At 27.1% G+C, this 26,721-nt stretch overlaps 2 protein-coding genes across 2 annotated transcripts in view; both read right to left on the bottom strand.

Moving 5' to 3' along the window:
* Positions 1–2,365: 2,365 nt before the first annotated feature.
* Positions 2,366–13,069, bottom strand: LOC111612777 (interaptin-like). Its single transcript, XM_023354033.1, has 8 exons — positions 12,842–13,069; positions 10,741–10,992; positions 6,604–6,723; positions 4,589–4,686; positions 3,104–3,277; positions 2,820–2,972; positions 2,513–2,753; positions 2,366–2,383 (listed from the first exon to the last, which is right to left on the bottom strand). The coding sequence occupies exons 1-8, from the start codon at positions 12,998–13,000 to the stop codon at positions 2,366–2,368; spliced, it is 1,215 nt and encodes a 404-aa protein (XP_023209801.1). The 5' UTR covers positions 13,001–13,069.
* A 369-nt stretch (positions 13,070–13,438) lies between these two features.
* Positions 13,439–26,721, bottom strand: part of LOC111612987 — a 20,019-nt gene continuing 6,736 nt past the window's right edge. The window contains exons 2-3 of the mRNA XM_023354285.1: positions 17,844–18,112; positions 13,439–13,712 (exon numbers count right to left, since the gene is read on the bottom strand). Of these exons, the coding sequence (XP_023210053.1) occupies positions 13,468–13,712; positions 17,844–18,090 (492 nt within the window). The 5' untranslated portion in view covers positions 18,091–18,112 and the 3' untranslated portion in view covers positions 13,439–13,467. The remainder of the gene's footprint in view (positions 13,713–17,843; positions 18,113–26,721) is intronic.

Here is a 26,721-nt window from a genome sequence, read left to right as displayed (position 1 = left end):
CTTTTTTTGTGGTGTGATTGTTTAATATAAGTGCAGTATCCAAAGAAGTGTAAGAAAATATAAAATAGAACAGATTGAAAAATTAAATATTTATTTTACAAGCATGTAAAAACTGGTAACAGTTTCAAGAACTAAAATGTTTTTCATAAAGATCTTTAAATATGATATTGGGTAAGCATCGTTCAATATTTGTTTTTGTAAAAAGAAGATCATTTTGACATCTACAGTTATAATAACAATGATATAAGAACTTGGAATAATTCTCTAGTTGAGTGCATGACTAAAGTGATTATATATGATGATTATATAATCATGTTACTACATTTAGATATAGTAACACGATTATCACCAAATCTAAATAAAAACAGATTTTACTTCTGCTATGGGTTCAATACTTTTAATGCTAGTGCAGTAGATATTAAAAGAGTTAATAATTAAAATGGAAAGACTGAAAATGTGGATCAGTTGCATTAGTTTTAAGAAATAAATATGACGGAGTCTTGTACAACATGGGGATATGTTCTGCATTATAGGAAACTGTATTATTGAGATATGAATTATCAGACAATTTTATGCAAATTTAAATCTTAGCCTAGAAGTTCAAGAAGAAAACTGATACCTCTGGACAACAAAGTTAGAATTTTGTATGAGTATTAGTTGCAATTTTTTTGTTATGCTATACGAATTCACGTTTTAGGGAAGTGCGTTATACAAGAATTCTGTGTCTATACAACTTTTTATTCTAAAAGTACTTCAACAGAAAAAATATATAAACAAGTTCATCTAATGTTTTCTTGTCTCTTGCCGTAGAAAAAATATTATTTTTATAAAAAACTCCAAAAGAAAAAATAATTTGTCAAAAATGTACTGCATACAAGAGAAATTACTTCTGTAGTCGCCATAGTAATAAAAAAACATGTTTGCTTCTAAATCTAATACCATTTTCTTAATTTTTAAATCAATTTCCTTGCATATTGACTGTCAGATCAAAGTTTAAAAGAAATTTTAGACCTGCTCCAATTGGTTAAGAGTTTTCTTGAAAAAAATAAAATTAAAGTATCCACAAATCAGAGACGAGTTTAGAAAAATGTTTGGTCTATTAACTTTTCCATTATTTCAGTTTATTTTTCTGATATTTATTCCAATTAGAATCTTAATTGATCTGCAGAATTACTGACTCACATTCATTTAATATTGTTCGAGTGATTAATAAAGTTGAAAAGTAATCTGTAAATGAACGCAAAGTGCGTGGAAACATAAACGAACTGTAAAAAATAATTATATTAATCCGTTTATTATTATCTCTTGCTTAATTAACAAACTTTTCGACCATTCATTAAAGTCATTAAATAATTCATTNAATAATGAAAATCCCTGACTTTCCCTGATTTTCCAGGTGCGTAGGAACCCTGAATATTCTTTCCTGAGATAGAGAATGTTTTATAATGCAATCGTACAGCACGAGTAACATCTAGTCATCCATATTCGATATAACAATATCGAGGCAAAAGATGATAGGCTGGTTGAAAGACAACTATCTGCTCGTCTCTGATAAACGAGAGAAGTGAAGAGAGAAAAAGTTGTCCAGAATCACGTTTAGAAAGGCGCGATGATCTCTCGAGATGTAAACAAATGATTAGCCAATCAGCAACTGGCTTATGAGAGATGAAACAATGACCAGAATACAGCCCATGGTGTTCCAGCAAGATGACACACTACCATATTGGGTTATTATTATCTGAGAATTTAACATGCATCTTTCTGAATTGTTGGGTTGAGGTGATGGACCAATTCTGTGGCCTTACATTATACTATTTGATTTCTTTTTATGAGGATATAAGGAGGACATTGTTTACAAGATATCTAATTTCCATGAAAAATCTGAAGTTCAAAATTGTTGCTGTAATAAAGATAGTTACATCACATAGAGAGAAACAGATTATTGCTTTGAAATTATGTGCAGTATGAATGATGCACATGTTAAAGTTGCTTAGCCTTTTGCAATATCTATTCTATATCTAATAAAACTTTTTGAGTTACATTTTCATATTCTGAATGCAATCTTATTTTACTGTTTCTTGTTGGAAAAGTATACAACACAGAAACTCCAATAATAATTTAGAATCATCCTGTATTTTAAATAATGTGTTACTAAATATTTCAATGATAGTTAATGTTTTTCAAAACAAATGAATACATCAGATATGATAAAAAGCAAGACCACTACAGCTCTATATTGAACTATCCTTTGGCCATTCAAAGTAATTGGCCTACAATATTTGAACTGCATTCCAACTCCACTGGTTTCTGACAAAATAATTTGTTCAACTGAAGAAAACTATTCTCTTCTTGCTTTCCATTGCATTCATCTCAATTTGATGCTCTGAATAAATTTTAATTTTAAATCTTAAATTAACAAAAATTCTACTGGATCAATCTTAACAATGATTCTTTTTTAATCTGATTTAAAAAATAATAAAATTGTGAACTGTAATTTATTAACAAGGAAAACTTGTATAAATTGTTTTACCTGAGCTTCTAAAATAGGAATATTTTCAATTTTGGTTTTAAGTGTATCAATTTCTTCTTTCAATTTTGAAATTTCTTCATTCTTATCAACCACCACTGCTGTCACTTTATCCAATTCTTCCTGATGACGACGGCTTTCTATCTGTTTCCAAGCTTCTAGTTCATCTTTTTTATATTCAGTCAACAAATGTTCAAATTGTTGTCTAGCTTCTTCTAAATTTTTCCTAAAATAAACACAAGCATTAAAACAATATAACATTAATATATTAAAGAAAAACAAGCATACATACTTATCTTCCAGTTTAGCAGCTTGTTCTTCTGCAAGCATATGACGAAGAGTTGTTATTTCTATCTGAAGCTGTTCAATCACAGCTGTATCATTAAGTCTCACACTTTCTAGTTTTTCTTGATATACTTGCAGCCAATGTTGTAAACTATCACATCTATTTTTATACATTTTAAATAAATATTATGATTAAAAATGAAAAAAAGATGATAATGTTATTAGTGCCAATGGAATTAAAAGTTATTTTAAAACTTCAAAATAATTATAAATTTTTTATATAAATTGTACCTTTCTTTATATTTTTGGGCTGATATTGCAACCAATTGAAATTTTTCTTCAGAAACTTTCAACTCATTTGCCAGTGATAATTGTTGATGTTCAAGAGGTAGTGACTGCATCGACATTTGTTTTAAGCTTGTAATTTCATTTTCTTTCTGTTCCAGTGAAAGTTGTAATTTTGANTGTTTACACTCTATATAAGATTATTATTAACTTGTTTTAAAATAAGAATGAGCTACAATTTGATTCTGTAGTTATTTGTTTTTAATAATTAACAAAAAGTATTAAAAATTTAAATGAAATTAATCTTTTTAATTAGAATATTAGAAAAGAATAAAAGAAATTCTATCCTTTTATTCTTCTTATTTGCATTTTGATAATGTAAATTGCCTTGTTTATTGAGTAGTTATAAAAGGATTTAAAGTTTCCATTTAAAGTAGTTTGCTTATCTTTAATAGTTATAAGAGAAAATAAATGCAACTAAACAAATTAAGTTAATAAATGTATGACCATTTTCTATTGATTTAGACATATTGTTATATTTTGAATATCTGAAAAATGTCCTAGCACAGAAAGAACACAAATTCTTTTTGTGCTAGAACATTTTTTTGGGACAATTTGTTTTTAGACTGTAACCTTTTGGATAGAGAAAATGTAAAGAGATGTAGTCACTTATATAAACTGAATGTAAAGAGCCTTTCTTCTTCCTGTTTCCAGCTTAAATACTCCAAGTATGCCATTGCTTTTCTTTTAATGTGTAACATTCATATAAACACATTAACATCAAAAATCCAGCAGCAAAAACACTTTAACAAGTGCACAAACATTTTTGACTGTCTTAAACAGTTGTCAAACAGTTGTTTACTCATAAATTTGAATGGAGATTGTAAATAAAACACAATTTTTAAATAGAAAGAACATTGATGTTGGATGCAACAGCATTGCATAACAAATGACGCATATGTAATAGTTCAAATAAATTATTGTCCACACTGTTAAGAGGATGGAGAAACCTCAATTAAGTCACTTCATAAAAGACTTTAAAATGATTGAGTGCCTTAAGTGAGGTTTCTCCATTCTCTTAACAGCATGGATAACAGCTTTTTACACAATATTGTTGCATCTGATAACATCAATGTTCTTTCTATTTAAAAATTGTATTCTACTTACAATCTCTATTCGAATTTATGAGTTAAAAACTTATGATAACTATTGAAGATGGTCAAAAACATTTGTTTGCCTATGTAAATTGGCACAGAGATGTGCTACCTCAAACAATTAAAAGGTTTTTACTGCTAGATTTTTGGTGTTAGTATGTACTGTATATTTGAACTGCTTCCAGTTATATAAACTGTTTATTTGTTGTATACAGTACATTTATATTCTTTTAAAAGAATAAATTTATAACAGAATAAAACGTTCAGAATATAACAAACAACAGCTCTTTCAACTATTTTTATCTCTTATTTACTTATAATTCTATAAAAATGCATTACTTCTAATTGTTTTTCAGCTAAGAGTTGGTTCAATTGGGAAACTTTAGTTTGATGTTCATGCATCATTAAAGATGGTACTTGTTTACCACTTTCAGACTGTAAAATCATAACTGTACGTTAGATGATATTTAAGTAAAATAATTGAAATTTGTTATTTAAATATAAACAGTAATAAAAAATATATTAAATTTAAAGCTTTAAATGATTTCTAAAGATCACTTCTAATTAAGATTTAATGAAAAGTGATTCTCTTATTAAATTTTATAAATCTATAATATTTAATGTATTGTAGATGTGGTACAACATATTCTCACTTTACAATTGTTTACTTTACAATCCCTGGTTTTATAACTGAAATAAATGTTCTATTATGAGCATATGAAATGCTGTATTTAAATTTAATATTTATTTTATTTTTGATTGGTCATCTTAGAATGATATTATATAGTTCAAATTGTACTTCCAGCAATCTTATTTCAATTTATGACTTATTGAGATTATATTCCTCAGAATGCAATTTGAATAAATATATTTATTCAAATTAAGATACACTTTTTTCAAGTTTCAGTATCTCTAAAAATAAGGTGCATCTTAGCTTTTTAATACATCGTAATTATTCACCTCCAGTGTGATGAGTCTCTGTCAATAATTCCATTGCATCATTTTAATAATTTTATTAGACTAGTAAATACTAAACAAATTTATGTCAACAGAACTGATTCTGTTTGTCTCAAGTTTTTTTTTTTTCTTTGAAAAAATAGACAACATTAAAGTAATTCTTACATTCAATGGCATCTTTTATTGGAGTAAATATGGTGTATATATATATTTACACATATGAGAAATACAATATTCCCTTTATGACAATTTGCTTAACAGTTTTCTAATTAAGTTATAAAACTGAAGTCTACTGCATACATTTTCCAACTACAAAATTAATTATGTTCAAATTTAAGAATAATCTTGCTACCATTTCTGAATGGTAACAAAGTGAAACTTGTAACTAGAATCTTATAGTTCTTTTTGTACTCAACTGGAACCTGATAATAAATAATATAGTTCAAAACATTTGTTCTTATTAAATTCGGTGCTGGATATTAAAAGTTTTAGTTTCTTAACTATTACGTATTATTAAGCTAAAATATTTTACAAAATTAATTAATTTCTATAGGAAATTTTCTAATTAATGAATTTCAGTAGACCAATATTTTAAGTGTTTGATATAAGGAGAATTCTATATATAAAGAATAACAGAAAATGATCAGTTATGACTTTGCAAGTGTAAAAAGTTTTTAGAAATAAAATTTCTTAATGAAACATGGAAAAAACTAAAAATGTATAATACCTATTTAATTTCTTCATAATTCTGTTGTGAACTGCTTGATGTTGGTGCTTCAGGCTTTAGCTTGAAATCATCATAAACAGTTTACAACAGCTTGGTTATGGTAGTGTTGCCAGAAATCAGCCAAGGCTCATGCAAACACTAAATGAAAAGTTGCAAAAAAACTGCTGTTTTGTTGATGGAAAAACAATATGGGATAAAAACTTAAAAAATCAATGTTTTTAATAAGCAAAAAAAATTTAATATTGACTTAAATAAACAGTCAAACCTTCAGAATTAGCCCAATTGTCAAGAAATAATAAATAATAATAAAATCTAGAAACCTGACCTGTCTCTATTTGAAACCATCCATAATTATTGAAGATAAAGCTAGTGTCTTCAACCTCTCCTCAAATGGATATTTTTAATATAGTCTGTTGCAACATGTATGACAGGAGTTTGAAATAAAGGGAATTTTACTAAAAGAGTGTGAAATTTGTTTTCTTTTATAGTGTAATAAACTCCATATGTTTGCAAATTGCATTTTCAGAAATTGTCACTTGTTCAATGTAGGGAGAAGTTCATTATAGAAAGAATTTGGAATTAGAGAATTTCCTATATTTTTACAAATATAATTAGAGTAAATCTTAATGTAAAAAGTTAAACAGAAAGAAGTCAATTCAAAAACTTACTGTTATTAATTCATTTGAAACACTATTTGAAACACTTCCTGCACTCTTCTGTGAATCACTAGATTCACTAATATTTTGAATTAAAGAATAATCTTCAGTATTCAATTGGAGAGATGATTGCTATATTTTAAAAAATATTTGACTATTTATAAAAGTATTTTAAAATTTATCATCTTCCTTTGAATAATTAATTAAAAAAAAAACTATTTTGATTCAAAACAAAAGTGAACTTAAATTACAGAACACCTATATCTATAAAAAATATTAGATAATTTTTATCAGAATGATTAAATAAATAATTTTATGAAAGTTATCAATGAAAAACAATATTATAAATTGATAATGTATTTTTAAAATTTTCTTTTGATATCAAGTTTTAAAATTTAGTAAACTTAACAACAAAAAACAGTTTTAAAATACACATCAGATAGTCTTCTTTGTCCTTGCTTTTTCCCATGTTTAAATGAGGTGTGCATTCCCATCTTTAATCTGCCTTCTCCACTTCTCTCTATTCAGGATGTCCTCTCTTCTCCATCCCCTCTCTCCCAAATCGTCTGTCATCTTGTCTCTCCATCTCAGCTTCAGTCTTCTCAACTTCCTCCTCCCTATCACTTCCAACTTCCCAATCCTCTTTCCAACATAGTCCTCACTTCTCTCCACACATCAAAACCATCTTAATCGACTTTCCTTTATCTTCTTACTTATAGGACTTTCTTGACTGTTCATCTTATGTAATCATTCCTAATTCTGTCATTCTTTGTCACACCATACATCCATCTCAGTACTTTCATCTCCACTGTCTCCATCTTCTTTTCTTGGTTCCTTGTAATTATTCATGTTTCAGACCTGTATATTATTGCAGGTTTTACTATGGTTTTGTATAATCTTCCTTTCATTTTGCAGCTTATTTTCTTATCACACAGCATCCATACTCATATTTCTTCAGTTCAACCATCCACTATGAACTCTTAAGCTGGATTTCTGTACTCATACCTCCATCACTTGCTACTAGTGTTTCTCAAACGGGATTCCAAGATTCCGGTTGTTTTTTTAACCCGGGAAATTTTTCTTATTCTGGGAAATCCCGCAAATTTCTTAAAAATTCACTTTTTTTCTTATTTTGTGTTAAGGTTAAGAAATTTTGCAAATAAAAAGCATAATTATCTCATTCACTGTCAGAATACATTTGTATTTATTAATTTTAAACCTACCTATTAGTTTTTTTTTAAATTTTTGCCGTTTATGGCATGTCACAAATGGTCGATAATCAATACGTAGCTTATTTGTGGCAGGACTCTGAAAATTCTTTACTTGTCAGAACCTGTAATATATGGAATAATTGTGCTTACGCTGTCTTAATTTTTAACCATGCCCAGTAGCTTCAATAAATGCATAACGCCAGATTGTGCAAATTGGGCAAAGATACAAACGAGTATAAAGTCTGCAAGTATGAAGTTTTTTTTCATAAACCTGATTATTAAAGCCAAATAAATTGCCAAATTATCGAGCTATAAGCTCGATGCCACTATTAAAGCAGCCGAGGTAGACAAATCAAAAATACTAGAGAGCAAAAGAAGTACTACAATCTCGAAAACAAACTCGAATTTCTTTCAGGCTACAGGTGAAAAAACACATCTGTCTTCTCTTAAATGCATTAAACACGATTCCAATTGCATCAATTGAATCGGAAAAGGCATTCTCAGTAGCAAGACTTTTCATTACTAAAATAAGAATTAGAGTGAGTGATTGGAGTATTGATCATCTTTGCTTTTTAAAATCTTATAAAAGTTTACAATATTTTGTATTATATTTTATTTAAAAAACCTTTTAAGTTATAAGTTTGATCTAAGATCAATTTTTAATTTTTAACTCAATTCAAAGCATTTTTGTTGTTGTTGTTGTTGTATGCAGTTTCTAGCAAACTTTAATAAATTTTTTCTATTTGTGAACATTTCTACATAATTCAAAGGTAATTTTTATTATATATCTTACACAGCATTATTAATATGATTTTGGATGATACAGAACTTTAAAATTACTTTAAAAAATGAAAAATAATTATATCATTTAATTTCAAGATATTTTGTATACCTTAAAAATAATTGATTCTATCCCGGGAAACAGTTCACTTTTATCCCGGAATCCCGGGACAAGCAAAAGACCGGGAAATGAGAAACCCTACTTGCTACATATAATCCAAGATACTTAAATTTGGAAGCTATTATTAACTTTCCACCCTGAAGTTGTATATAATTCTCATCCCCTTCACCAGATGTCATATACTGTCTTTGCTCTGCTCATCTTCATGTCTCTCTCTTCCAGTGCTTTTCTCCATTACTCCAGCTTCTTCTCTAGCTTATCTTAAAATGTTTTGCAGAGCAAAATGTCATCTACAAACAACATATTTTATTGTGTCTTGTTCTTCATAGTCTCCACTGATACATTCACCATCAAACTGTACAAAAATGGGATAAAGACTGAGCCTGGACAGTCCAATCTCACAGTGAATCTGTTATACCCATACTACTCTTTACTTGAGTTTTTATATATTTCCTTTACAAGTCTTATATACTTTTCTGGTATTCCCTTTACTCTTGTATATCTCCATACCTCCTGTCTAGACATTTATCATACACTTTCTCCTGGTCTATGAGTACCATATGCAGTTCTGCCTGCATCTCCCTATACCTTTCCATCAGCTGCTTTAGTGCAAAGATTGCATCTATTGTTCCTCTTCCTTGCATGAAACCAAACTGTTCCTCACCTATCACTTGTCTTTTGCTTTAACCTTCCTTCCAAAATTCTCTCTCAGATCGTCATTGAGTGCAACATCAATTTAATTCCTCTGTAATTCCCACATTCCTGCACATTTCCTTTTCCTTTATAAATAGACACCAAAAAATTTTTCCTCCATTCATCTGGTATTCTTTCTTGTTATCACAGTTTTTTTTATAATATCCCATACAATATTAACACCCTCTTTGCCCAAACATCGCCATACCTTAGATGGGATCTGATTAGCTCCTGTTACTTTTAAACTTTTTTCAGAAAATAAAAATGGCATTCAAATAGAAAAATTACTTAATAAAAGTTACAAGTGAACACAAAATATGTTTTTAAGTGTTTTCAGAAAGGTGCCAAGTATAATATTTGGTCTATTTTTTTGCAAAATGTAATTGATTGGCCATTTCATATTTGACTGCAAACAGTATGTTAACATTAGAAAAAACTCTAGATGTCTTGAATTATTTTCTCATGCAGGCAGAAGTCAACAACTATTTTCTGTTGGAAAACATCAATTCCTGCCTACCTGACCAATGAAATTGTACTCTTCTGTACAATCTGAGTGTTGCATTCTTAGCAAGAACAAAACATGTAGGCTTGGAGTTTCCAGAGTGCCAAGCACGAATCTTTGGTAAATTTATCTCAAAATCTGATTATTTGTTTTTGTTATATGAATTTAAATAAGATAAATTTGTTTTTTCTTCTTCAAAGTAGACTTTTTGCCATTTTTTATTCAATTTTGTTACATTTTTGTTTTTGGCTAATATAATTAATTCAACATTTCCCAATAAACATGCAATTGTAAGCTAAAACTCTTAATATGGTTTTCATTTTAATGTTTTGTTCTTACTGGTACTTTTTGCTTTATATATATTAGCAGATATAACTTGTTAATTAAAACAATTTAACCTACATGTAAAAAATTATCTTAATAAATGAATTCAACCAATTACTTAATATAAATTTCATATATTATTACATTTTGTTTCCAAAATATTATCAAAACATATGAAAATTGTTGTTAAGCTCTTTTTAAAATATTCTGTAATTTTTAATATTTTTAAATATCTTTTACATATTAGAAAGTAAAACTTATTAATTTTTTAAAAAATTTATAGTGATATGCTATGTGGTATTATCAATTGTTTATATATAACAATAAACATATTCTTATTATATATAAAATTTTATATTATTACATTATTGCATAATATGAACTAAAATTCATATGAAAAGTGAAAATAAGCTTATAAATTTATGTTAAATTGATATGTAAATAATAATTCATTAAATATTATTAGTAATCAGAAAATTTCAATAATTAATTTTAATTTATCATAAAATATTTCTAACCTCTCTCTCAATTTTTGATACTTTCTTCTCTAATTCAGCATTCATTACTATTAATGCCTTCTTCTCAGTTTCCAAATGTTGTACCATTTTTTCTAATTTTTCAATGTTCGTTTGAAATACAGTATGTTTTTGTTCCAATTCTAAATTTAATAAGTTTAATTTTTCCAGTTCTTTTTGTTTTTCTTCATTTCCTTTTTTTAGTTCATTTATTTCTAAAGACATTTCATCAATTTTTGTTTTAAACTGTAAACCCTAAAATAAAATAAATTATTATAAAAAGGCAAGTTTTTAAGAAATTATCTGTTATTAAGAAAGCTGAAAAAAATCTTTCTTGACTTTTCCAGCATTTGAAAAGGGGGTTAAGGGGACAAGGAAGAAAGCCTAATAATTTTCAATTATACTAAGATATAAAATTTAAATAACAACAAAGCTTAAAATAGTGTGACTTTGTTAAGCCATGTTTCTTATGTTTTTCCTTTCTCTTCATTACTTGTGACCACGTCTTACGGAAAAACCCCACTTCTGGCCTTTGTTTACTTAAGTATGATGTGGTTGGTTAAACCATGTGGTCCGATCTGTGTTAGACAATAGGGGCTGACGCTTGATTGGTCGAAGGGGGTGACGGACTAAGTGGACAAAAAGGAGGTCCGAACAGGAAGAGAGCGAGTTCGGGACGAGACCGGAGTGGAGCGAGGACACGTTAGGACAAGCTAGGAAAAAAGGAAGTCGTTACGTGAAGGATCTGAGGTTTTTTCTCTTTTGACCAGTCACCCCTTGTATTCTCAATTTTTTATGATTTTTCGTTTTCTCTCTTTCTCTAAATTTTTGGGCCCTAGGTTTAAAGTAATTAGTTAAGTTAGATTTAAGCTAGACTAAGATTCTATTGTCGGCTGAACATGGGATCCATGTGCTGTGTCGGGACGAGAGTTCATACTTAGTATTGTACAACCTAGTTTTAAGTATCGGTATTTGCCTATTTGGAGTCTGGAAATTTTGTTAATAAATTATATCAATGCCGAATTATCCTTTGGGAGTCAATTATTTATCGTTCGGCTACAATAGTAATATTGTTTCATTATGGTAAAATTCTCTATTTAAAAGAATATTTAAGCTTAAAAAACACTAAGATATGAGCTCAAAGTTAAAATTGTGTGTGGTGCTATCTGTTATAAGATTTTTTATTTAATAAATAATTTTTATATTATTAATTGTTATAAAAAGACTAAAAGCTTAATTTTTAGGGTAGAAATGAGTTTTTAAATATATTATAAATGCCAACAATAAGTAAAATTTCATCAAGTCTGACTCAACTCAAATATGACACCTTTCTCTATCTCTCCACCCTGGTCTTTTAATTGTCAAAATTTAATAGTAACAATGTCCCATACATAGAAATAAATAACCTTGTCAATTTTCAAAGTTTTTGATTCATTCAGTTGAGATATAATATAAAACAGATGCTGACAAACACACACACACACGCACACACAAACAAACAAACACAGAATTTTGTAAGTACAGGGTAATTCAAAAGTCACAGAAATTTTAAAAAATTAATAACACAAACTATTTACAGTAAGATGATGAAGTTTTTGCAGAAATGCTTAGAAAGAAGAGGGATATTTTTTAGGTGTAATAAGAATTTTAGTACCAAAATAGTTACATTTCTTGCCATAGATGGCACTGTAAAAAACTGAAATCATTTGTAAATTTGTTAAAGTAAAAATAAAAAAATAAAAATGTTCTTAGTGTAAGCTCTAGTAACAACTTCACAAATTATGTAATCTTATCAAGTGCCATCTATGGCAAGAAATGTAACTATTTTGGTACTAAAATTCTTATTACACATAAAAAATTCCAGTTTCTTTCTCAGCATTTCTGTGAAAATCGCATCATCTTACTGTAAATAGTTTGTGAGTTATTAATTTTTCAAAATTTCTGTGACTTTTGAATCACCCTGTACTTAGTTTTTACATTTTTGAGCTGAGGAAGTATCAAATGTTTAGAAATGCAAAAACTCATAAAAGCCAAAATTTGACCAATCACCATACTTGTTGTATATTATGTTCTATAACAGCCAGAAAAGTAAAAATACAGTTACCTTTCCATCATTAACAGCTATTGCTAAAGCAGTTTTTAATTCTTCTATGCTGATTTTAAGATTTTCATTTTCTTGCATTACTTTTAATTTATGTTTCTGATTATCTTGAATTATAGATTCATATTTTTCACATCTTTTAGTAAATTGTTCTTCACACATTTGAAGAGTTTGAAATTGTTGTTTTGCTTTTAAATTTGTTTTTTCCAAAGATGCTAAAATATAAAAAAAAATTTTACTAATAATTGTTTTAATTAAAAAATTTTACATAACCTATTCATTATAGATTTATCTTTTACAATGTTACAGTTAAAAAAGCAATACTATAAAAAAGCAATACTAGCAATCTAGATACTTTATATTTTTTATCAAAAGAGCATTCAAAATACTTAAGTGCACAGACTCTCCATATTAAAATGCTAAATTCATATACTAAATTTTTTTATTAATTGCTACAAGTTATGTAATTGTTAGATAAAATGTNAATTTTTCAAAATTTCTGTGACTTTTGAATCACCCTGTACTTAGTTTTTACATTTTTGAGCTGAGGAAGTATCAAATGTTTAGAAATGCAAAAACTCATAAAAGCCAAAATTTGACCAATCACCATACTTGTTGTATATTATGTTCTATAACAGCCAGAAAAGTAAAAATACAGTTACCTTTCCATCATTAACAGCTATTGCTAAAGCAGTTTTTAATTCTTCTATGCTGATTTTAAGATTTTCATTTTCTTGCATTACTTTTAATTTATGTTTCTGATTATCTTGAATTATAGATTCATATTTTTCACATCTTTTAGTAAATTGTTCTTCACACATTTGAAGAGTTTGAAATTGTTGTTTTGCTTTTAAATTTGTTTTTTCCAAAGATGCTAAAATATAAAAAAAAATTTTACTAATAATTGTTTTAATTAAAAAATTTTACATAACCTATTCATTATAGATTTATCTTTTACAATGTTACAGTTAAAAAAGCAATACTATAAAAAAGCAATACTAGCAATCTAGATACTTTATATTTTTTATGAAAAGAGCATTCAAAATACTTAAGTGCACAGACTCTCCATATTAAAATGCTAAATTCATATACTAAATTTTTTTATTAATTGCTACAAGTTATGTAATTGTTAGATAAAATGTACTGAATATTTATATTAAATTTACAATAAATAAAGTTGAATTAAACATTAAAAATATTTTTCTAAATTTATTTTCAATTTTCCTTTAATTTAAATGTTGAATAATCTATAAGTAATAATTATTTTCTATTGGTTTCTCATCCAGCAGGCATTTGTTATGAAAACCTTAAATATTTAATTGAAACATTAATAAATTTTTATTTCAAAAACCACTTAAATAAATTGAGAAAATTAAACGTTTTAACAACAAAACTTCAATTTTTGAAAACTAAACATAAAAAAATAAGCTTTTCTTACTAGTAAAGTTTTCCATACTTCAGTAACATGTCTAATAAAAATTAATACTCTAATCTCTATAAAAGTCATTTATTACATTAATTGGTAAAATTTACTATAATACAATTCTAATACAAGTAAGCTCTCTTAAAATACTTATCAAATAACATTTTACAAAGTTGTTTATAAAACTTAAAAATTTATACATAAGCAATAACTGAATTAATTCAACTTAAACTAAAATTTTTAATATTCAGCATCAAATTTAACAACAACAGATGTTTTTGGTTAGTTTAATTAGCCATCATCAGGTTTCAATTAGCTATAAACAGATATTCAAGTGGAATCTGATGATGGCTTATTACATTAACTGAAAACATTTGTTCTTGTTATATTTGATGATAGATATAAAATATTTCAGTTTGAAAACATCTCCAAGGAAAGACAGAAAAATTATAAAAACACTTTTATAATACTTACATTAACATGTTTCATCATTAATTAATATCAACTTATTTCCATTTAGCCAGTTATACATTTTATTGTTCATTTTAATGCTATTTAGTCATTTTTATTAATCTAGATATGCTTAAAAATAAAATTATTTGGTTTTCCATTGTAATGGAATATAAAAACACAGAAAATATAAATATATAAATTATTATGTGTGTCTGCAAATAATATGGAAAATGTTCATCATATCATTATATAAATATTCAGTTGAGAGAAAAATATTATAAATAAAAAAATCAACATGCTTATATAAATAGTATTATACTTTTTCAATTTCTAAGCATTGTTTAAATACAGGCATACCTCGACTTACGTCGTTTCGAGTTACGTCGTTCCCGATTATACATTGTTTGTCAACAAAGTATATGGAAAAATAAAAGTCAAGTTTAAGTCATTTTATTCGACTTTATGTCTGTCCGCCACAAATATTGAAGTCATAATATCACTAGAAAAATGTTTAAAGCACATAAAATCATATTAAAATATATACGATTATGTTCTGTATTTACAGTACATGCATTCGTAAATTTAGAATACTTTTTTCTGTACTTTATTAAAAACTAAAATTTATTTGTTTGTAAGCTTAAAATAGATTTTTATTAACCATATATTATTAAAAATGCATTAATAAATAAAATACAGAACCGAGAATGATAATTTATGGTTTAGCCTAGTGACAAGTAGATTCGGAGACAAGTAAATTCGACTTACGTCGTTCTCCTGGAACCAATTACCGACGTAAGGCGAGGTATACCTGTATATATATATATATATTATTTATATACATACACATACAATAAACTATTGTATGTTTATAATTATTTATATTTAGCTGAAAATAATTTTTAATAGCTGAATTTTTTATAGCCCACAGATAGACCAGCTTTTAGTTTTTTTTTTACTTATTTATTTACACTTTATATAATTTGACTGGTTCATTACTCAGTTTATGTAATTTTTTCAAAATAATTCAAAATCAATTTTGAGTTTGCAAGAACACTTTGCAACTTTGAAATTTTAAAACTGATTAATGTTATAATTTTCATAATCTAAAGTTTGTCATCCTTTTACGAATAAATTAAATATTTTTTTTATAATGTTTGTTAATATTTTTCTGTATTTACTTACAGAAATTGTTCTTAGTTTTTGTTAAAAGAAAAATACAAAAAATATGAGCAACTATCTTTAGTGAATAAATAAAGATAAGAAAATAAAATAGAAAATTTTCTTTATCTTTTACTGAACATAAAGTTCCTTTGAAATTCCACAGTGAAAACACTACAGTACTTTAATACAAACAATTTAAGTTTAAAATATTTTAAACTTAAATTCATCATGTATGTGTTTAAAAATATTTTAAAGCAAATACATGATGATAATTCAATTATATGCTTTATTTTAGCTATTCATTTAGTTTTGGTTGAAGTGTAAAAAGTTATTCTGTACTATCATTCAATGATGTGTTTCATTACCTTATGTTGATCATCATCATCAATTAAAATTTTTATTTTGTTTTTTAGAATAAAAACTAAACGTAACTTTGAAATGAAACGAACATTCAAAGATTTATCTAAATTAAGTTACTTAAAAATTGTAATTATTTCTGAGAAGGAAAAATCCACATTACAAGTCATTAAATAAATTTAATTAAACAACAATATTTAAATCAGCTTTGATCTGAAGTAAATTTTGTGGTCAAATTATTCTTTCTTCAGATGGCCAAGAGCAAAGAAAATATACAGTGTCATTCAAAAATAACGTTTTCAAACAAAACAATAACTTTAAATATCTATAAATAGTGCCTTCAATTTAAAAAAAAAAATTCAAATAATTTAAAAAGGATAGCTTCATAAAATAGTAATTCAATTTCTTTTAATATCCTATGAATTCTAGGATATATAAAAAATATTTAATTTTTTTTAACAATTATGTAATCATCAGAAATTTTAATATTTATTTAAACAAATTAAGCACATATTAGTCATGTCAATGACTCTACATGAAACTACTGATAATATTTGTTTAATATAAAATGATTTTAAACATTTTACTTACAGTTGAATCTATCCAAAGAAAGCTCTTTATAAAAAAGAAATATGTCATATCATTCTGATTGTTTATATCAAGAAAAAATTCAAGGAGAAAAGCCTCTTATTTGCCTTTATATTAAGTTAAAAGTATTATTCATTCCTTTTGTCCATTTATTTTGATCAATATTGTCTCAAAACTTATAAGATCTAGAAAAAATTTTAATTGATCACTAGTATTATGAACTATTTTCCTTCATATCAGATCAAATTTTCAATTTATATACTTTCACCAGTACTTTGATTAAATTAGAGTACTGGTGAAAATCTTTAAAATTTTTATATAAAATTACAATATCAATCATGAAATAATTAAAATATAAAATAATTTAAAAACAAATGACATAATTAAATGCTAACAATTTAACTCCACAGTTCTTGTATTTATTAATGGTATTTCTAAAACTTTTTATAAACTATCATTTCAAATGTTTCCTAAAACAAACTTATTCTATACTTGAAAAGCTATAACTATTGTTGAATTGATATATTATTGCTAAATTAGCAAATAGACCTATAGATATTTTTGGTGATATTTTGATTAAAATATTGATAATTTAATGCTATTAATACAGATTTGTTAATTATAATTTTAATAAATATGTAACATATATCAAAAATTTAGTTTTAAGATTGAATTATATGAAAAAAAAAAATGTTAAAAGTACAAATCTGAAAAACATTATTATTAGATATACCTAAAATTTTCTATAAAATTGTTAGCTCTCAATATTTCTGGCATACAAGAACATCCTTAACTCCACTGAAAAAGCAACAGAATTAATGATGATGACTTTTATTTACCAGATTTTAGGTTTGAATATCAAGGATGTCAGTTCTTAATTAAGGATTATTGTTGTTATATCAGTAAAACAAACTATTATTATAGTTTACAGCTGGCACTGTATATAAAAAAAAATAAATGCCAATTGGTAAAGTATAAATCAAATTTAAATTATTTATATAACTAGAATAATTCCTTATTTACCTTTTAATTCTTTATTTTCTTTAAGAATTTCTGCAATCCAATTTTGTACTTCATCACTAGGTGAATCTGCCTGTAAAGATGCAGATGAAATCTGCAAATCGTTGAACTGTTCTGGTGAAAGATCATCGGGAGTAACTGAAGTAGGAAAACCCAAAACGATAAAATCTGAAGATTCATCTGTATCATCCTTGCCATTGTTCATTTCATGATTAAAAGAATTTAATGATTTTTCATGTTGTGATGTCATTTTATTTTATTCAGTATCCAACCTAAAATCAATATTTTTACTTGATTTTAATTATTTTATTAAAATATAGTGTTTCAAAATCTTCAATACTAATAAAAACAATTATTTTCATTCACAAAAAAGCTTACTTTATTACTGTATAAATCAGCTAGGATAGTAATATAAATCAATTCGTAAAAGATATATATAATGTAAGAATTATCCAAAGATTTTCAGATATTGCATAAATTAATTTTTGTAGGAAAGTTCTAAATATCATCATGTTTATCCAATTAATAAAGTCACTATTACTTAATTTAAAAATTACAAAAATGTTATTTCCAGATGATTCATTTTTTGTGAATAATATTTATTACTGTTTATAAAGATATTGCAAAAATAATAAAGATAAACCTTCACTACCTTTGTTATCTCTTCAAGATTGAAATTATTAGAAGTTTTAAATTAGAATTAAAAGAGAAATTTAAATGCAAGAATTAAAATATAGTCAAATCTTTGTACAATGATTATCAATATAATGATAAATCCCTCCATAATGATAAGAAATATAGTACTCTATGCAATTTGTATTAGCTTATCACAAAAATTTTCCTGATTAAATAATACCCTCTATTATGATAAATCTCTGTTTAGAGATACATTTTTTACTATACTCATAAAATGCATAGTATTTTCTTTCTTTACACTGATGATAATGCAGTAAATTAAATTTATATTTAATTTATTGTTTTTTTTAATCAAAATGCAGTACTCTCTTAATATAGCAATTCTAGCACTAATGTTATCTACAATCAGTAGGCATAAATACAGACAAGAACAAGTAGCCAGATTTAGTATTTTTTTAGCACTTTAATACCTATATTGTTTGTTAATAATAATAATATAATAATACACCTAATAATACTATAATATTTTTCTGTTCTAACATTGTCTAACTTTGTAGAAATAACCCCAATGTATAGTCAGACGAAGTTAAGGAAGAAAATACTTCTTAAAAACAATCACTATAACAATAAATCTCCTCTACGATAATATTTTCTTATTCTGCTAAATATTGCTAGAGGGATTTGACTGTATCAACTAATATCATAACTTCCTGTTTTAAGTTTCGGTTTCTGTTGTTATTGTTTGTTATGTTACAGCAATGCAACACTTGGGCAATCAGCCTAGGGGGAATGCCTTCTGGGAGGTCTTTTTAAGGGAAATGGGCCCCTATTTAGGCATTACAGACATGGAGAAAACCTGGAAAACTCCACATGGCCAGCTCATCCAAGCGAGGTGCAAACCCACGACCGAACGCCCAGAGTTCAGGGTACAAAGACCACTTGGCCAGTGTGGGCCAAGTTTCAGTTTCAATGTAAAGCATGTTAATTTTGCAATGATACTTAGCAAGTAACATTATAAGATTTTATATGAAAGAAAAGAAATTTTGATAGAGATCAATAAGTATATTTAAATATAGAATCCAATTATAAATAATTAAGAAAAATTAAGAAAATTAAGAAAATAAAAAATTAAGAAAATGAGACAAATTACTTGGATAACTTTAATCTTAAGTAATAAAAGAATATTTTAAACTGGTTAAACTATTAAAATTTCTTAATGTATTGTTAGGAGAATATAAAATGGATAATTATAAAAATTGTAATTTTAAAATAGAACCATATATTCCATATTTTAATGTAGTATTTGAACAAAATGCTTTTCTGTTTGTTAATTCATTGTAAATTCTTAGAATGTAATATATTGAATTGCAGAAAATGTTTAAAGATTTCCATGTAAAATATACTAGAACTTGTTTAGTTTATTTTAGTTAGTGTTATTAATTGTAGATGGTAAACGGCTCATTTAAATAAAAAATAATTAATTAAAGTCATTCAAAATATCTTAAATGATTTTATAATCAGATTCACTTGCCCATTTTGGTCTATTTTAACCTTAAAAAATTGTCTGTAGAGTTATAAAAAATTTTTTAGCCTACAATCAGTTTTGTACCAAAATATTATTTTTGTCCAGGAGGTGATTTTGCATCTGTTGAGACACAAAGTGTTGTGTTATAGACAATGATAATCACGTATGATGGAAATCTTGTGTGATTATCATTGATCTGATTCTAAAATCATTTAACCAACAAAGTCAAAAGTCAATCTCCAAACGTACGCCGTAAATCCATCGGGCTAGTTTTATGGCTAATTACTATATTAATTACATAACGAATTTGGTACTAGAGGTAAGCGTTAGGCGCCATCTCTTATTAATATTAATAATTATAAATAAATTAATTAATTTAAATAATTTAGAACCACTGGGAGAAAAAATCGTTTGGAGATTAGCTATTACATCGGGTTTAGCGATGATTGTAAAGTCAAAAGTCAACACCCAATAACTTGAGAAGCAGAAACATTACTCTAGAGCAGGCCTGGCCAACCCAAATTGTTTTGTGGGCCACTTTGATCATGCGTAACATTACGGTGGGCCACAATTTAGGCAAACATGCTTTTAAAAAAGTAAAACAAATACAAAATGAATAAGATTTTATTGTTATACCAAGAGTTTGTACTCGCACTTGCGCATTATAACAATGACACATGCAAATTTTCATTTATTTAATTATTTTGGTATACACATAACAGGAAACAAAAGTTTTAATAGATATATAATATTGCTTAGTGGGCCACACAATTTAACGTGAAGGGCTGCAGGTTGGCCAGGCCTGCTCTAGAGAGTTGGGGAGTTTCCTATCACTTGCAATAAAATCCAATGGTTAATTAAATGAGTTACTTTATATAATTAAAATAATTTTAGTTTTTAAACATATTTTAAATTATATTTTTAAATTTATAAAAATTATATATAATCATTGATAATTTAATAAATTATTTTTAACCTGTATTTATTAATTTAATTTAAGTATTACATTATTAATAATGAAATTTTAAAAACAGTTTAATGACTTTACATATTTCATATTAGCAGAAAAATTGAAAGCAATCATATCATCATTTCAACATAAACATTTGAAAAATTGCAAAACTTTAGCTGAAACATGAAATTTTACAATTTGAATGATTTATTTGAAAGATTATTTATTCTATCATCACTAAAGATAAAAGCATTATTGAAAAATTTCATTCAAGTTAAATTCAATTTTTATTGAACTTGAATGAAATATTAATTACCAAAATTAACTATATGTATAAATTACGCATTGTTATAACTTATTATTCTGACAAAATTTAATTAATAAAGTATTTAAGTAATTTAATTCATCAATTAAGAAGTTAATAAAGAAATCAATCAAATCAATCAAAAAATATAACTAAACAATAAAAAAAGTTTCATTTTTAAGTTATTTTTAAATTTAATAATTACACAATGATTGCTACCTTATTTTACTTTTTACAAAATATGCTGATGAATAAGAAAATACATTTTTTAGGTTTTTAAATCATAGAATTTGTAAATTTACATATTTATATTAAAATAATTAATATATTTACAAATGTAGGAAATCAAAAATATTATTAAATTCTGATTACAGAATTTTGATATCAGCTATAAATATATATTTAATTTCCTCTATACTTTAGCATCAGGAGCGAACATTACGCTAAGATATTAGCATATGTTGTTTATTGATGCAAAAACATCAGACTCTGGCAACTTTGACTCTACAACACTGATGTAAACACCAACATTTTTTGCCATATTTATGGGTCTTCATCTAGTATGAGAGCTGTTCAATATATTGAAGTTGCCAAACATTCAAAAACTCTTAAAAGTTTACACTAAAATTTATGTGCTGAAATAAGTATGATTGGTATGTTTTTTCTTTTAAATTAAAATGATAACTACAGTATATAATTTACACCATAACTGAATATGATGTTCTGTAAACTAGATGATAGCTGAACAGTCATCCTGCAAGAAGAGCTGAAAATGTTTGATTTTCATAATTAAAAATGTGTTTCCAGCAGATTCTATTGCCTTGCCTAAATTATAGTCTGATGTTGATTCACAGCTGCAGCCAATAGGTCTATGAAGTGCTCTGATTGTCCAGAGATACTGAGAAATGCTCAACTCTTTTGTTATACTCTAATTGCAACAGTGACAATACCATAACTGAATTATTTTCATACAGGATGGAGTGCTTCCACATTTCAAACCCTGTGTACAGTATAGCAATTTCTGTAACATTTCACCAGTAACAAAAAATAAAAATACAAGTATATAATTTTGACACAAAGATGTATATATATAGAAAACTATTATAGTAATGAAATAGCAATGAACAAAACATCATTATGAATCATAACAATGCAAGTCAATACAATCACTTCTAGAGAGATGTTAACAATGTGACTTTACATTACTTACTCTAGCATCATATATAATAAGGCTGCCCAAACCCAGGCCCGCCAACACATTTGAATTTGCCTGCCCACAATAGTGGGCAGCTGTCACCATGCACGATGTCATGCTATCAATAATGCCAACCGCTACATGATTGGTCGAACACGAAATGAATGACTTGAGTCACCGCCACACCGCTGTTAATACCTAACCTATGCGTTTATTACACTTGTTCTATTAGTTTTGAGTCAACTTTTGTGTATTAAAATTAAATTGTTGTCACCAAATATTGAAAAATTATTAGCTAATAAGCCCCTTCATAGGTCTCATTGAGGTATTTTTTATTAGATATTATTAAAACATGTGCAACTTAAAGCTTTATTTGATTCAAATACCTATCCATTTATAGAAGAATCATGAGTGTAAGCAAGTATGATTCACTAGGTGGCCTGCCGCTGACATGTAATTGAAATTATAGCCTGCCTCCAAAATGAATTGGGCAGCCCTGATATATAACATGAAGTAATAAAGCATATTTTACTTTCATTCTGCAAGAATACTAGTTTAGAGAATACAAGAATAAGTTACAAAATTTAATTAAAGAATTTCCATACTATTTTTGTTCACTTTGATACCATATGCAGCATTCACTTTAACATTTATCCAGATAAAAAAAATGTTTTCCAGCATTGCATAAATATATGCATATGGTGCATTAGTTCCACTTCAATGTTTACAGTAAAATAAATTAATTTCTTCAAACAAGGAAAATGTATAATCTGCATAGTAGCTCTGCAGCAATACATAAATTTTCCAAATATACAAACAAGATGCAAATTAAAAATGCCATCTTCACAAATCATGTAGCAGCACATGATGCCAATGTCCTTACAAAACAGCTATCATCATGCAGTCTGCTAACTGGCAGAGCACTGCAACAATGCCTTATACTCCCAGTCATTATACTTTATGGGGAAACAAGATGAAATGCACAAGAAGCAGTACATAGATTCCATAAATGCAAAAAATCACAATTCTGAGTATAAAAACATTATCTAGAAGGAAAATAAGGAAATTTCCTTATTTTCCTTCTAGATAATGTTTTTATTGATTTAAAATACAAATTCTTGTATATTTCACTTTTATCAAAGCATAGTGTGCAAGTCTCATTGTGAATGATAATAAATACAGTTACAAAATTTAAGAAAAATTCTTAAGTAGACAGTACATAAAAGTGTCTTCTAACTTTGCCCCTTTGTATGCACATGAGGAAATTAACAGTTTCATGATGGAGTTGACCTTTTATTTGAGGCTAATCATCCACCTCAACATATACAATGTTAAAAACATTCCTCTGGCAATGGCACAATTAAAAAATAATAAATACATTTGATAAAATTTGCCAGGACTAATAAGTTAAATGCACACGAAGCAGTACATAGCTTTCATAAATGCATTTCAGCTGCACCAAGACCTATGAATAAAACAAATCACAGTTCTGAATATAAAAACATTATCTAGAAGGATAATAAACTCTCTACGTTATGTTTTTATATGATTTAAAATACAAATTCTTGAATACTTATAAATAAATATAATTTATTTATAAACATATAAATACAATACATACAAATTAAATACAAATTTATAATTTAAATACAAGTTTCAATCCATCCTTCATGACAGTAATTTTAAGCAAATAGAATTTTCTAAATAAGGCCAAAGTCAAAAGTTTTATTCATCATACTTAATAACATTCCTATATTGTAATCTTTTCTGACTCATAACTGATTTTCTGTAATGATTGGACTTTAATCATTAAGGCAACCCAAAAGCAGATGAAGCAGATAAAGCAATATCCAAATCAGACCAATGATTGCTTACTGAAACCATGAAATGAATGCATACCATACCATTTCCAGTTATTATGCAAAAGTAATTAAGCAATAAAGCAGAATAAAGCATAAATTTTGGATAAATAAAAATAAAAGAACTTTGTCAAGGTTGCCTTGTTTTTCCTTCAGCCCAGTCAAACTCTCACATCTTATCTCACATCTTATCCTTATTGCCAACCATTAGCAACTTATCCATTTTTTTGAGGGCTGTAGTGACATAATGGTAACCTGCATCCAAATACGCCAAAAATAGGGACCTTCCCATTTTTATATATTCACATGAAAATACAATATACAAATCTTGTTTACCATATTTCAGTCCTTATTTATACTTTCAAATTTATAATTATTTTTTCTATTAAATTTACATTACTTTTGTGTACCCTCTATTGGTATCATTTTTAAATATTAAAAACTTCATCTCCATTCTTATAAAGATTTAATCATTTACTTTCACAAAAATTGCAGTATTTTTTTTTGTAATTAATGTTAAATAGAAATTTACTGTTTTTGTTAAATAGAATATCTGTTTATTTTAAGATTTTATTTTTAGTTTTATTTCCAGTAATATCTTAAAAATGATGAACATTTTCAAACAGTTTGACTGTCCTGCTTCAGGTCAGTTATGTGTGTTCCATTTAGAATGTTTGTTCTATCACATCAATGTTCAAAAATATTCATTGTTTTTAAGATTTTACTGGAAAAAAACTAAGGTTAATGAAGTGATTTATATCTACACTTTTCCAGCTTAGATTTGTTTCTCTTTATTTTTAAAAAATAAATGTTTGTTTATTTTTAAATTTTTATTTAAAATTGGTATTTGGATAATTTGGTATTTTTAATTTGCTCAATTAAGTAGCAAAAAAAGTATCAACCTTTTAAAATTTTGCTAGCAAAAAACTTTTTTACTACCAATATTTTTAAAATTAAGACTTTTTTAAATGTAGCAACTTTTCATTCCAACAGCTAGTAACATAGCTCCCATCTCCCCAGGATGTGGTAACTGTTAGTTATATCTGATACATTGCTGTAGAAATTTGAATAAATCAAATTTCTAATTAAGTGTATTTCATTGTATTGTAAGTTAATATCCAAGACACCAGTTACAGCAGCTCTTTGATTATGTAAATTTCCCAATGAAGGGTTTGTAATAGAAGACAGAAATTTGTGCTGCATGTATTACAATACTATACTATGGTCAGCTATGAGAAGGAATCCATTGTAAGTACACATACAGTATTTCAAGTGTAAAACATTGTTAGAGCAAGAATAGTAGCAGCAAGCAAAAAATCTTGCCATTTACTGCTTCCAAAAGTTGTAAACCTTCAAGACGGCAAGACATAGTTTCCATATTCTGTTCTGTAGGAATATCCTTGCACATTTTCCATCTTGAAGGGTTCTGAAAGTGGATGAAGTCTAATTTAAAACTATCTCCAAATTAAAACTTGCCTATTGAAAGAACTTTGCGCAGGATTCTCACCAATGTTGAAAACAAAGATTTAGATACTGATGTCTGAAATTTTGAAGATCCTCCACCGAGCTAGTCTCAGCGGTCCACAGATCCGAGACCCTGGTCTGGGATCCGTGGACTGCCATCAATCTTGAACACCCTATGACCAGGGAACCAACATCAGCTAATGATCTCCCAGCACTAGATGCTGTGGTGGTAGTGAGCATAAAAATAGCCATAATGGCTTGGCCCTAAGACCAAGATAGGCCAGAGATCACAACCCTCAGGCTTCAACCAAAGGCAAGGAACAGACAGCTTCCCAGCCACTAAGGGACCAGTAGGCAATCAACTTATAGATACAAGTTCAAGTTCAAGTTCTTTATTGCCGTACAAAGGTACAAGCCTGGTACTGCATAAGCACAACCGGTTTGAAAATGCATACAACAGTAAAGTTACAGGAATAGAATACATAACATAGCATAACATGATATTCGATATAAATCAATTACTGTACAATCCCCCTATAAGACGGTAGATACATTCCGTTCTTTATGAATCAATTTTATAGGAATCACAGCCCGACATGTGTGAAGTTTACGGACTACGGCTGTTTGAAAGGTTTTCTTCCATAAAATTAATCGATTCTAGACTAATCTGACTCAACATTTCCAAAATACGTATATTTTTTTTGGAAATAATCCATATAAACTACGCTATAAACAAAAAATTGTAGGATTACTTACCGAGTGTGCACCATTCGACATTGCCGTTGCTCAAGCTTGTTTTTGTCGCGGAACAGCTCAGCAAACCACGGCCGCGATTTCTGATGTTATTTTTCTGTGAAAACTTCGCTGAACTTTGGAGACATCATTAATATAAATAATTTTAATCGCCGTTGAATAAGAAATGTTTCTTTCACAAGAAATGTATAAA

This window comes from Centruroides sculpturatus, unplaced genomic scaffold (assembly GCF_000671375.1).
Source record: "Centruroides sculpturatus isolate CEXI.00-Female unplaced genomic scaffold, Cexi_2.0 scaffold112, whole genome shotgun sequence".
Classification (NCBI taxonomy): domain Eukaryota; kingdom Metazoa; phylum Arthropoda; class Arachnida; order Scorpiones; family Buthidae; genus Centruroides; species Centruroides sculpturatus.
Note: the sequence above shows the minus strand (reverse complement) of the source record. Positions and strands in the feature narration are given on the sequence as shown.